General features: G+C 37.9%; 1 protein-coding gene across 2 annotated transcripts; it reads right to left on the bottom strand.

Moving 5' to 3' along the window:
- Window positions 1-8,201: 8,201 nt before the first annotated feature.
- Window positions 8,202-11,943, bottom strand: LOC122944614 (gamma-crystallin 1-like). 2 transcript variants are annotated; one of them, XM_044303075.1, is made up of 3 exons: window positions 11,935-11,943; window positions 10,181-10,423; window positions 8,202-8,477 (listed from the first exon to the last, which is right to left on the bottom strand). In XM_044303075.1, exons 1-3 carry the CDS (start codon window positions 11,941-11,943, stop codon window positions 8,202-8,204), a joined length of 528 nt encoding a protein of 175 aa, XP_044159010.1. The 2 variants fall into 2 exon arrangements, with proteins under 2 accessions (XP_044159010.1, XP_044159009.1); XM_044303074.1 differs by lacking the exon at window positions 11,935-11,943 and adding an exon at window positions 11,301-11,315.
- Window positions 11,944-12,260: the final 317 nt, after the last annotated feature.

The following is a 12,260-nucleotide window of genomic DNA, read 5'->3' as shown; positions in this document are numbered from 1 at the left end:
AAATGGATATCCTAATAGACTTATTGCGTTATAGTCTATTTGTTCGTATGGGTGCTGAGTTTATGGAAAAGAACATATGAAACGTCAAATCCAAGGAATATGGTTTTCTTTGATTCCTTACAGAAAGTTGTTTATAGGTTAAATTAAATCCTGAAATCAAAATCCCTGTTCATTCCATGGGGGAAAAGAGTCTTTAACTCGAAGATCCAGAAGGATTCCCGTTCTTTGAGACGAGCGATTCTATTGCCTCCGCGTCGGCTTTGTGGCACATATTCTAGCACCTGAAATTGAAGCTGGTTGATCTGATGTTTATTTGATATAAAATGATGTGGGACCAGGAGTTCAGTTCTATTGCATCGGATGTCGGACTTATGTTTGGATATACGGTCACGTACGCATTGGGTCGTTTCGCCTACATATGCAAGGCCACATGGGCATTTAATAAGATACACTACAAAGGATGAGTTGCAAGTATAAAAACCTTTTGCTTGGTAGATTTTGCCTGAGTGGGGATGTGTAATCCTGTTTCCCTTCATGACATTAGTGCACTGGGCACAATGTAAGCATGGGTAGGTGCCCGTCTTGCGGGGGGCCAAAGTGGTTTGTCGTATTTGTGGTAGGGATGAGCCCACATCAGCCTGTACTAATTTATCTTTGAGATTGTTTGAGATTGTTTTACTGTTGATCCCCATTATCTATCTGTGTGAATCCTGACTACAATTTATACCATCATGCAGCTACATTGATATGGCCCTCACAAGGTATATCAATGTATAGCTACATTAATATGGCTTTCATCAGCTCCAAGCTTATCCAGTAGACATGTTTGCACTATATTTAATGTCAAACCCAGGACATTTATATATCTATATATTTGCATTTCTTCTTGATATGATTATTCTGTGAGCTTTCTTCATAGGCTAATGAATGACCACTCTCTGTGATCACACAAGTATGATTTTGCTTTAACCCACATCGTCGATTGCAGTAGTAGAGTAACTTGTACTTACATACTCTATGACCCTTTTATATACAGGTCTCTATATAATTCTTATAACGACGACACAGACAACTTCTACGTCCTGCCAAGCATTATCCAGCCTGCCTCATAAGGCGCACTTAATTCATCTATTCTACTGTTTCTTTATGATAGACATCTATTGAAGTTGTAATACTTTTTCTATTATTTTGTTTTGACAATTTCTGTACCTATTATTGTCCATTAATATTGTACCTATGAGGTACTAAAAAATGTTGTACCTATATATTTTTCAGGCCGTGATCAAGGTCTTAAACAGACCGAAACGTTGGCCAGTGTACTTATAAAAAGATCCATTTGGGATGGACAATAAATAAAAAAGAATCTTATCTTGCAATATTTCGAGTGCCGTGGTTTATATGAGTATACTCTGATAGACCCCTTCCACTGAGCACCGACTACCATCAACAGGAGTGCCATCCACTACAATCATTACATGTTGGATCCTTTTCCTGTGTGATTGCGCACCCTCCAGATGTCGTCATCAACCTTCTTATATGAAAATTCTACTGCAGAGGAAATAGTATCACAAGTGCATACATCCAGCAACTTCCTACATATACTACCCAGCGAATTCCGGTCTCGGGACTGGGAACGGGAGTCTAAGAGACTTATTGCTACGGAATTGCACTGTACTACCTTGGCAGAATACTTCAAACAGAAGAAAATCCCGAGAGGCCTTCGGGTCCATCTTCGTCCAACTCTTTTTCCTAATAATAAGGAATACTGCAATAAATTTGAATCCATTATTAATAAATGCTCTTTAGACATCATTGTCTTAAGCATAGAGTTCCTACAGAAATCAATTATCGAGTCCAAAGAAAAATTAACAGCAATTGAAACTCAACTGACCTCCACAATTCCAGCAGAAGAGTGGGCCGACCTCAAACAGAAGACCGAACGAATTCTCAACGATCATCAAAAATACCTTGAAACGACCAAACGCAACAAGTTTTTCCGCGATTCGGAGGATTATCAACTACAGAGAGTGTACAGATGGCAGTGGCAAAGCTCCTCGACGGCCAACGATTACTCCACCTTCACCGGCTACGCTTCATCCTCCTCAGGGAGCGAACGATCAACTGGTTACCGAAATCAACGGTTTTTTCACAGGCGCGGGTATTGCCCAGGAAGAAGAAGACCGGCCGCATACGCCGAGGAAGGGGAAGACACCAGTCGAAACCCAACCGGGATACAGACACGCTCACAGGTACAGATATAGTAGTTAACATCTCATCCCGTACACTATCCCCTGCAGAACTAAATATACTATCTAAAGGACTCTCCTTTTGTCCGTCTGGCCCCGTCCACTCATTTTCCCTGGAACAAGACCTACAAAGGTTTTACAGATCCATTAGATTAAAGGCACACTTCGAACAGCAACCACCAGGGCAGACATTCCAAACACTTACTCCAGTCTCAGACTTATCCATCAAATCCCTTAATTTAAAAAATAAAAGTACATTCATGCCCCCTAAAAATTATCACGCAGCAGAGGCCTTTATTGATCTGGTCCGAAAAGACATAGACAATACCCTAAAATAATTAAAAGATAAACCCATGTATACACCCCATAATTTGAAAAGCGAAGAACGAATTGCCCTTAACATATTAAGGGAGGACAAAAGTATAACGATAAAACCAGCTGACAAAGGCGGAGCCATCGTGGTTATGGACACCACAAATTACGTTAGAGAGATAAAACGACAACTATCAGACACTACAACCTACTCTAAAGTACCTTTTAATCCCATTTTTCGAATTAAAAAAGAAATTATCTCTGTACTCGATGACCATCTCCAACAAGGGATAATTGATAAACCGACCTATACTTTCCTTCACAATGAATATCCAGTCACTCCTGTTCTCTACACACTGCCCAAGATACATAAAAATTTAACAGATCCTCCTGGCAGACCCATTGTAGCATCCACCAACTCCATTTTCTCTCCAATCTCTATCTTTCTAGAAAAAATACTCACACCACTAATCAAAAACACCCGCTCCTTTCTACTTGACACAACTCACTTTCTATCAACCATTTCCACATTAGAAAACATACCCGAGAATAGTCTATTAGTGACACTAGACGTAAACAGTCTCTATACTTCCATCACCCATGAAAGAGGAATTTCAGCCGTCTCCAGCCTTCTTTCAACTTCTAACTACACATCTAGTGCACAAACCTTTTGTCTCACACTTCTGAGACTAGTTCTACATAACAATTATTTCATGTTTGGGGATGAATTCTATATACAGAAACGGGGGACAGCAATGGGTGCTAACGTAGCGCCACCCTACGCAAATGCCTTTATGGCAAAATTTGAGGAAGATTATGTCTACTCTAATTCTCTTTTTCAACAATTTGCACTAACTTGGCATCGATATATCGATGACATTTTCTGTATCTGGACCGGCGATAGTGACTCACTCTCACAGTTTATTGACCACATTAATCAACAAGATCAGGATCTTTCTTTTACCTCTCATACGGATTCAAACAGGATAAGCTTTCTAGACACATTGGTAGTTAGGACTCCAACCGGCTCATTAACCACTGATCTTTTCCGAAAACCCACTGACCGTAACACACTGCTCCATTATTCCAGTTGTCACCCTCGCAATACCAAGCAATCCTTACCACGATCTCAGTTTACACGAGTAACTAGAATAGTAGCCGACCCCTCACTTTGCAAACAACGCCTTAAAGAAATGGCAAGCAAATTCACGGATAGAGGCTACCCCACCAGATTACTTGAAGACGAACTGACCCTAGCCCAACAAACTCATTCATGCTCCTCCAGACCTGTAGCTTCCTCACGTATTCCTTTCATAACCACCTACCATCCTTTTGCATCAAAGATCCAAAATATAATTAAAAAACATTGGTCCATATTAGAACGATCATATCCCCAAGTGTCCGAGTTCAGTAACCCAATCCGTATGTGCTATAAACGTCCCACCAATCTCAAAGATAAATTAGTACAGGCTGATGTGGGCTCATCCCTACCACAAATACGACAAACCACTTTGGCCCCCCGCAAGACGGGCACCTACCCATGCTTACATTGTGCCCAGTGCACTAATGTCATGAAGGGAAACAGGATTACACATCCCCACTCAGGCAAAATCTACCAAGCAAAAGGTTTTTATACTTGCAACTCATCCTTTGTAGTGTATCTTATTAAATGCCCATGTGGCCTTGCATATGTAGGCGAAACGACCCAATGCGTACGTGACCGTATATCCAAACATAAGTCCGACATCCGATGCAATAGAACTGAACTCCCGGTCCCACATCATTTTATATCAAATAAACATCAGATCAACCAGCTTCAATTTCAGGTGCTAGAATATGTGCCACAAAGCCGACGCGGAGGCAATAGAATCGCTCGTCTCAAAGAACGGGAATCCTTCTGGATCTTCGAGTTAAAGACTCTTTTCCCCCATGGAATGAACAGGGATTTTGATTTCAGGATTTATTTTAACCTATAAACAACTTTCTGTAAGGAATCAAAGAAAACCATATTCCTTGGATTTGACGTTTCATATGTTCTTTTCCATAAACTCAGCACCCATACGAACAAATAGACTATAACGCAATAAGTCTATTAGGATATCCATTTGTATGCTGTTATTAATTATTTGTTCAGAAAATTGTATATTCTATGAATTTAACTTTCTTTTCTCCTATTTCCACAGACAAAATGACCCCCATAGTCTCAACAACACAGGTAGTATATTATCATAGAGTGGAGTATATTATCGTAGTATATTATCATAGAGTGTTATCTATTAGTTGCCATAATAGACTTTCATATATAGTATACATCTTGGAGCCGATTAGATTATATTGTACATTCAACATATACAGTACATCATATAGCATCCAGTACTGTAGCGATTCTCATAGATACGTTCCTTTATCTCCCAGCGCATGCGCAATACAAAGCGAGCCCTGGCTCTATCTAACTTGTGAATACCAATCACTACGCATGCGCGAGTGACGTCACTGTCCTCGCGATACCTCGGCAAAAGCAGAGAGACGCCGGCGCCGGCGCAAATTCTCCCCTATCTCCCTATTTAAACTCGCTACCAGCACGGACATACCAGGTCCTCCCTGATACCTCCGGTCTCCCGCACTAAGGTCTGTCTTCATCACATGTCTTATTATGTTATATCAATATGCCAGACGCATTACTTGTAGCGGTTCCCTATATATGCTTAATATTAGTGTTCTCCTGGATCCACTATACTTTGTTTTACTGTTGATCCCCATTATCTATCTGTGTGAATCCTGACTACAATTTATACCATCATGCAGCTACATTGATATGGCCCTCACAAGGTATATCAATGTATAGCTACATTAATATGGCTTTCATCAGCTCCAAGCTTATCCAGTAGACATGTTTGCACTATATTTAATGTCAAACCCAGGACATTTATATATCTATATATTTGCATTTCTTCTTGATATGATTATTCTGTGAGCTTTCTTCATAGGCTAATGAATGACCACTCTCTGTGATCACACAAGTATGATTTTGCTTTAACCCACATCGTCGATTGCAGTAGTAGAGTAACTTGTACTTACATACTCTATGACCCTTTTATATACAGGTCTCTATATAATTCTTATAACGACGACACAGACAACTTCTACGTCCTGCCAAGCATTATCCAGCCTGCCTCATAAGGCGCACTTAATTCATCTATTCTACTGTTTCTTTATGATAGACATCTATTGAAGTTGTAATACTTTTTCTATTATTTTGTTTTGACAATTTCTGTACCTATTATTGTCCATTAATATTGTACCTATGAGGTACTAAAAAATGTTGTACCTATATATTTTTCAGGCCGTGATCAAGGTCTTAAACAGACCGAAACGTTGGCCAGTGTACTTATAAAAAGATCCATTTGGGATGGACAATAAATAAAAAAGAATCTTATCTTGCAATATTTCGAGTGCCGTGGTTTATATGAGTATACTCTGATAGACCCCTTCCACTGAGCACCGACTACCATCAACAGGAGTGCCATCCACTACAATCATTACATGATTCTCTGCTATGACATGCAGACTGATTCTCTGCTGACATGAAGCCAGATTCTCTGTTACGGGACCTCTCTCCTCTGCCTGGGTGCTGGGCCTAAATATATGACAATGGACTGTTACAATGGTGGCTGACGTGAAGCCTGATTCTCTGCTATGACATGCAGACAAATTCTCTGCTGACATGAAGCCAGATTCTCTGTTACGGGACCTCTCTCCTCTGCCTGGGTGCTGGGCCTAAATATATGTCAATGGACTGTTGCTGTGGTGGCTGACGTGAAGCCTGATTCTCTGCTATGGGACCTCTCTCCAATTGATATTGGTTAATTTTTATTTATTTTATTTTTATTTTTATTCATTTCTCTATCCATATTTGTTTGCAGTGGATTTACCTACATGTTGCTGCCTTTTGCAGCCTTCTAGCTCTTTCCTGGGCTGTTTTACAGCCTTTTTAGTGCCGAAAAGTTCGGGTCCCCATTGACTTCAATGGGGTTCGGGACGAAGTTCGGATCCCGAACCCGAACATTTCCGGGAAGTTCGGCCGAACTACTCGAACCCGAACATCCAGGTGTCCGCTCAACTCTAGTCCCTACAAATATTGTGATCTAAATTTGTTATCCCTCAAAGATACTTTTATGTGCTGGCCAGTGTTCATCAAGTCCCCCCAAAAATTTAAATTGCGACCTTTTGGATGCGTAAGCGGACAATTGAGGCTTGATGTGCAATGTCTCGTTCGTGCACACTGGTAGACTGCTGCTATACCTTGTATCTTGTATTAATCACATGTGTATGCGAGTTTAATTACATTTAACATCCCCCAGAAATTTTAATTCCAACTGTGTGGAAACTAATATATGTAAATAGACTATTGAGGCTTGATGGTCTTTTTCAACTTCACAAACACAGGTAGATTGCTTCCAGATCGTGGGTGTTGCTGCAGTAATCATGTATATATGCTGCTTAATTAAGTTGAAAGATCTCCCCCAATTTTTTTTTTTTATACGACTGTGTGGAAACTAAATATATGTAAATGGTCAATTGAGGCTTAAAGATCAATTTCTCGTTAAAACACACAGGTACATGTCAGCTATAAATTTTGTCTTGTAGTAATCATACATATTTGCTTGACGCTCAATTTCAAATGAACATACAGGTATATTGCTGCAACACTGTGGGTATTGCTGCAGTAATCACCCCAAGCAAAAATAAATAAAAAATGTGACCGAGTGGAAACTTAAAGTACGTAAATGGAGGCTTGAAGCTCAATTTCAACTTAGGGTACCTTTGAGTATTGCTGCAGTATTTATATATATATATATATATATATATATATTACTAAAAGCAGGCAGTACTCTGGCTGAGTCTTTCTTTCTCTCTATTGAGAAAGACTCACACTGAGCTGAAACGTTGCCTTGTCACATGGGTGAATAAAGTCTTGAATATTTTTCACCTTTACCTTGAAGTGCTGCCTGCTTTTTTGCTTTTTCATATTGGGTAAGCTGTATCCCGTTTGGGCTGTGCACCCATTTGTTTTTCCTTTTTTTTGGTTTATTTTCCAGGTGCTGCCATCTTTATATATATATATATATATATATATATATATATATATATATATCATGCTGTAGTGTAGCGATTTTAGCACTGTCACTTAGTAGTCAATGTGTATTTTTTTTTTTTAAGATCTTGCATGTCAAACTGTGCGGTACATGGCCAGCAAGGATTCAACTGCAGCAAGGGGTCCAGTGATAAGTATAAAATGATTCATTAGCATGTACAGGAAGTAGTATAAAAACAACTTCAGATTAACTTGACATATTTGTCACTACACTATGCTGTCCTTGGACATCATCATAAAAGCCCTGACAGGATAAATTTATATAATGGTTTATGCATATAAAATGTTTTTAATGTACGTATAGTTTTTTTTAATTATTATTATTCTTGCTAGTAGAAAAAATATATATATATTTTTTTGTTCATATACTGATTTGAGAGACTTAAGCATGATTTGGGGAAAGTAAAAAAAAATGAATATATTAAAGATAGCAATGTTGATTTTATTAATAGTAATTACAACAGTGTTTCAGATTTTGCTTGAAGGCATCAATAGAGATCCAGAACCCTCCTGAAGGAGCCCACTCTGGAACTACTTGCACCCCATTCAGAATATCTTCTGTACTCGCCGGGCCTCAGGTAGTATTGACGTCCCCTATAGTTGGGCTCTTCATAGAAGATCCAGTGCCCTTCAGGGATGCTGCAGGAGCAAATATCATTATAATGGAACTTCTCTTGGACATGTGGACAGTCTTCTGTTAATTCCATCATATGACCTCCAAAATCTTCCTTCTCGTAAACTCTAATTCTGAAGGTGCCACGGTGCTAGAAGAAAGAATAACTTATGCATAATATTTGTCATTATCATTGATATATTTAAAGTTTATATTTTTTAATACAACAGAGTGCTTAAAATAGTTTTATTTAGTTGTATTTTAAAGATATTCATCCACCTCTGACAATATATTGAAGTCTTCTTTTTAAATTTTGAGTTGTGTTTATATGTGGTAGTAACCACTCATTAAATGTATTAGTGCTCTTTCAGACCACATTTTTGTTTCAGCAATGGCTCATGCACACAAACGTATTATCTTTTAGTGTCAGATCCTTTTTTTGGGCGAACTGTATGCGGAACCATTCATTTCAATGGGTCCACAAAAAAACCTGGTTACTCCGTGTACATCCCGTTTCCGTATGTCCATTTGTCAGTTCCGCAAACAAATAGAACATGTTCTATTATTGTCTGCATTATGGACAAGGATAGTACTGTTCTGTTAGGGGGCCGCTGTTCCGTTCTGTAAAATACGGAATGCAAACAGACATCATCCATATTTTTTGTGGATCCGTTCTTGTGGACTGCAAACTACATACGGCCATGTGCTGTAAGGCTACATTCACGCAAAAGTATTTTGTTTCTGTGTAATTTTTTTGGGCGGATAGGATGCGAACCCATTCATTTCAATGGGTCCGTAAAAAATGCGGACAGCAAACTGTATGCTATCCGCATCCATGTGTCCGTTCCATAGCCCTGCAAAAAAATAGAACATGTCCTAGTCGTGTCCATTTTGCAGAAAAGGATTGTTACAATGGATCCGCAAAAAAAACGCCATACGGACGTCATCCTTTTTTTGTGGATCTGCAATTTGCGGACCGCAAATCACATGCTCATGTGAATGTAGCCTTAGGCCTCCTACACATGACCGTTTTTTCCCCCCCCCGTTTACTGGCCGTTATTTGCGTTCTGTATACGGTCCGTATACGGAACCATTCATTTCAATGGTTCAGCAAAAAAAACTGAATGTACTCTGCATGCATTCCGTTTCCGTATTTCCGTTTTTCTGTTCCATTTAAAGATTGAACATGTCCTATTATTGCCTGCAAATCACGTTCCGTGGCTCCATTCAAGTTAATGGGTCCACAAAAAAACGGAACACATACGGAAATGCATCCGTATGTCTTCCGTTTCCGTTCCTTTTTTTGCGGAACCATCTATTGAAAATGTTATGCCAAGCCCAATTTTATCTATGCAATTACTGTATACTGTATATGCCATACGGAAAAACGGAACGGAAAAACGGAACAGAAACGGAAACACAACAGAAACAAAAAATGGAATAACGGATCCGTGAAAAACGGACCGCAAAACACTGAAAAAGCCATACGGTCGTGTGCAGGAGGCCTTAAACTGATCAAGTTTTTACTTGAAAAACTGACTGATACATAGACAGGACTTTTCCATCCAGCAAAAATATTATGCAGTGCTTTCAGTTGCAATCAAGCAAAAATCTATTGAATGTAAGAGGAGGATCAGTTAAACTTATTACATACAAATGCATCAATTGGTAAAACTGGATTTTTTTTTTTTTTTTATATGCAAACTTTGCATCAGTTTTGCAGTGGATATATTTTGTCTAAAAACTTATTCTATGCCTAAAACAAAAACATTATTAGAAAGAGGTCTTACATTTTTAAATAAATTAACACATTACTATTTTTTATACATTTGATATAACAATAAACGACCCTACCTGTGGAGTCAGTCGACAGGACCTCACAGAGTCATTGAAACCCAACCACTGCTGGTAATCTGGGTATTCCCCTTTCTTTAGAAAGTACTGGTGTCCCTTGTAGTTGGGATGTTCGTAGATCATCCAGTTTCCATTCTCTACACGGATAGAATTACAGCGGCTAAAGAAGGAGTGTAGGTCAGCAGAGTCGCAGTTACACTCATAAGAGCGACCCTGGAAGTTTTTGTCTTCATAAAAGATGATCTGTAAAAAAGGGATTATATTTTAATTGCAGTTATTTGTACAGAGTATATACAAATTCTATTTTTACATCCAAAACTGGTTTGAGGCCTTGAGAGAGAGAGGGAAGTCAGTCAGGTTGGCTTGGCTTAATCCATTATTTTAATGAGTCACGAGAAGCTTTGAAGGCATTCATTGTTGGCAGACTCTGCAATGAGTGTATGGGGCGATAACCTAAAAATCCTAAAAAGGAGATGAGGGACACACAAGTATTATATCCTTCTATGCCATGTGAGGCCTAAATAAGGGTATGGCAACAAGGCAATATTTCTGCATGCAGTTTTGACAGCCAAAACCAGGAATGAATAAAAAAAAAAGAGGTCTTAACCGTCCTTTATTCTTTTTCTCTGTTAATGATCCACTTCTGATCTTGGCTTCCAAAACTGCATGCTGAAACTAAACCATGCAGATGTACCCCAAGGTCGTCACAAAGTTACAGTACAATGTTTAATGTGTTAACTTTGTGAAACAATGCATTTAGATCTAAATATGATCTTTAATACCGTATTATGTTGCTGCATCACTTCATAACATTTCAAGATTGCAATTTAGTTGTCTATACAAAGTAGAATTTTTTTGTGGTAGAAACTGTTGTGTATTTTTATGATTTTCTTGCATTTTTTGTTTGTTTTTTCATATAATATGGGGTTTTTCAGAAGTTTTTAAATTACTAATCTCTGAGTTGAATATTCATGAAAAAATGCAACACTACAAAAACCCATGAAAAAGAATGCTTTGTCTGTGGCAAATTTTATAATTCACTATAGACTTTAAAGTAAAATCAGCTAAAAAAAAATACTCAAAACTGCAAGAAAGGTAAAAACAAAAAAGTGTCCATTACACATTCAGAGGCCATTTTATCTTTAAAAAGATTTTCTGCCATTTTAATGGTGTTTTTTAGATTGTAAATTTGCAATGCTTAAATTTGTTTTTTTTTCCCCTTCAAAGTCTATAGCGAAGTCTGTGGGAAACATACCAGAAAAACTACGTACCTAGAGCATTATTAAAAGCATTTAAACATAATGCAATAATGGGGAAAAAAGCTTTGCATGTACTGCTTTTGTAATGCAATATAAACTTTGGGATGGGAGTTTATCAAGACTACTGTTTTTAATACCCATCTTGATCTAGTCTGCAGTGATGTAAGATCTGCCAAAATTGTTAAGAGGAGCACTCAGAATCATAAAAGAAAATCTCTGTGAAAACTTTCTAAATGGGTTTTTAATTCATATAAATAAAATGTATTTTTTCCATAATAATGTTTTACAATAGGTACGTTCTAATTTGCATGAAAAGGCTACGTGCCTGAGGTAGAGTATAACACAATTTCCTATTTGCAAACTTACTCTAATTTGTTAATTAAATATTTATTCATAAGGAACAATAAGGAAAAAATCTAGTTGACATTTTTTTTAAAAAACCTTAGATTATTTAGTTAACCCCAAAAATGATAGTGTTAAAAAATATTTTCTTACCTTCCCCATTTTGGGTATATTTCACAAACTATTCACAGTGTAGCCATGGGATACTCCAAGCTTCTATTTAACTGTACAACCATAAAACCAGGATTTGCATAAATTAACCATTTTTTGTCTTCTAGATTAGCATATACAGTATAGTTTTAGCTTTTTGTGTTACTGTCTAGAGGCATCAAGCTGAATGTGCTTGTGACAGCATCCCCAGACAAGAACTGTTTAGTTGGACTATTAAATTCCCTTTATCTCGAAAATCTCTCAAATGAAAAAATGCAAGCACATTCATTACAAACTGGATTGTAGTCTTTTCTTTCATAACAAATGAT

The sequence above is a fragment of the Bufo gargarizans genome, chromosome 8, assembly GCF_014858855.1.
Source record: "Bufo gargarizans isolate SCDJY-AF-19 chromosome 8, ASM1485885v1, whole genome shotgun sequence".
In the NCBI taxonomy this organism is placed as follows: Eukaryota; Metazoa; Chordata; class Amphibia; order Anura; family Bufonidae; genus Bufo; species Bufo gargarizans.
Note: the sequence above shows the minus strand (reverse complement) of the source record. Positions and strands in the feature narration are given on the sequence as shown.

What these genes read in the sequence shown, in the direction of transcription:
- LOC122944614 (XM_044303074.1), bottom strand. An exon ending in CCTGTCGACTGACTCCACAG is followed by an intron (nt 8,478 to 10,180) that starts GTAGGGTCGTTT and finishes TCTTTCTTCTAG; the next exon opens with CACCGTGGCACCTTCAGAAT.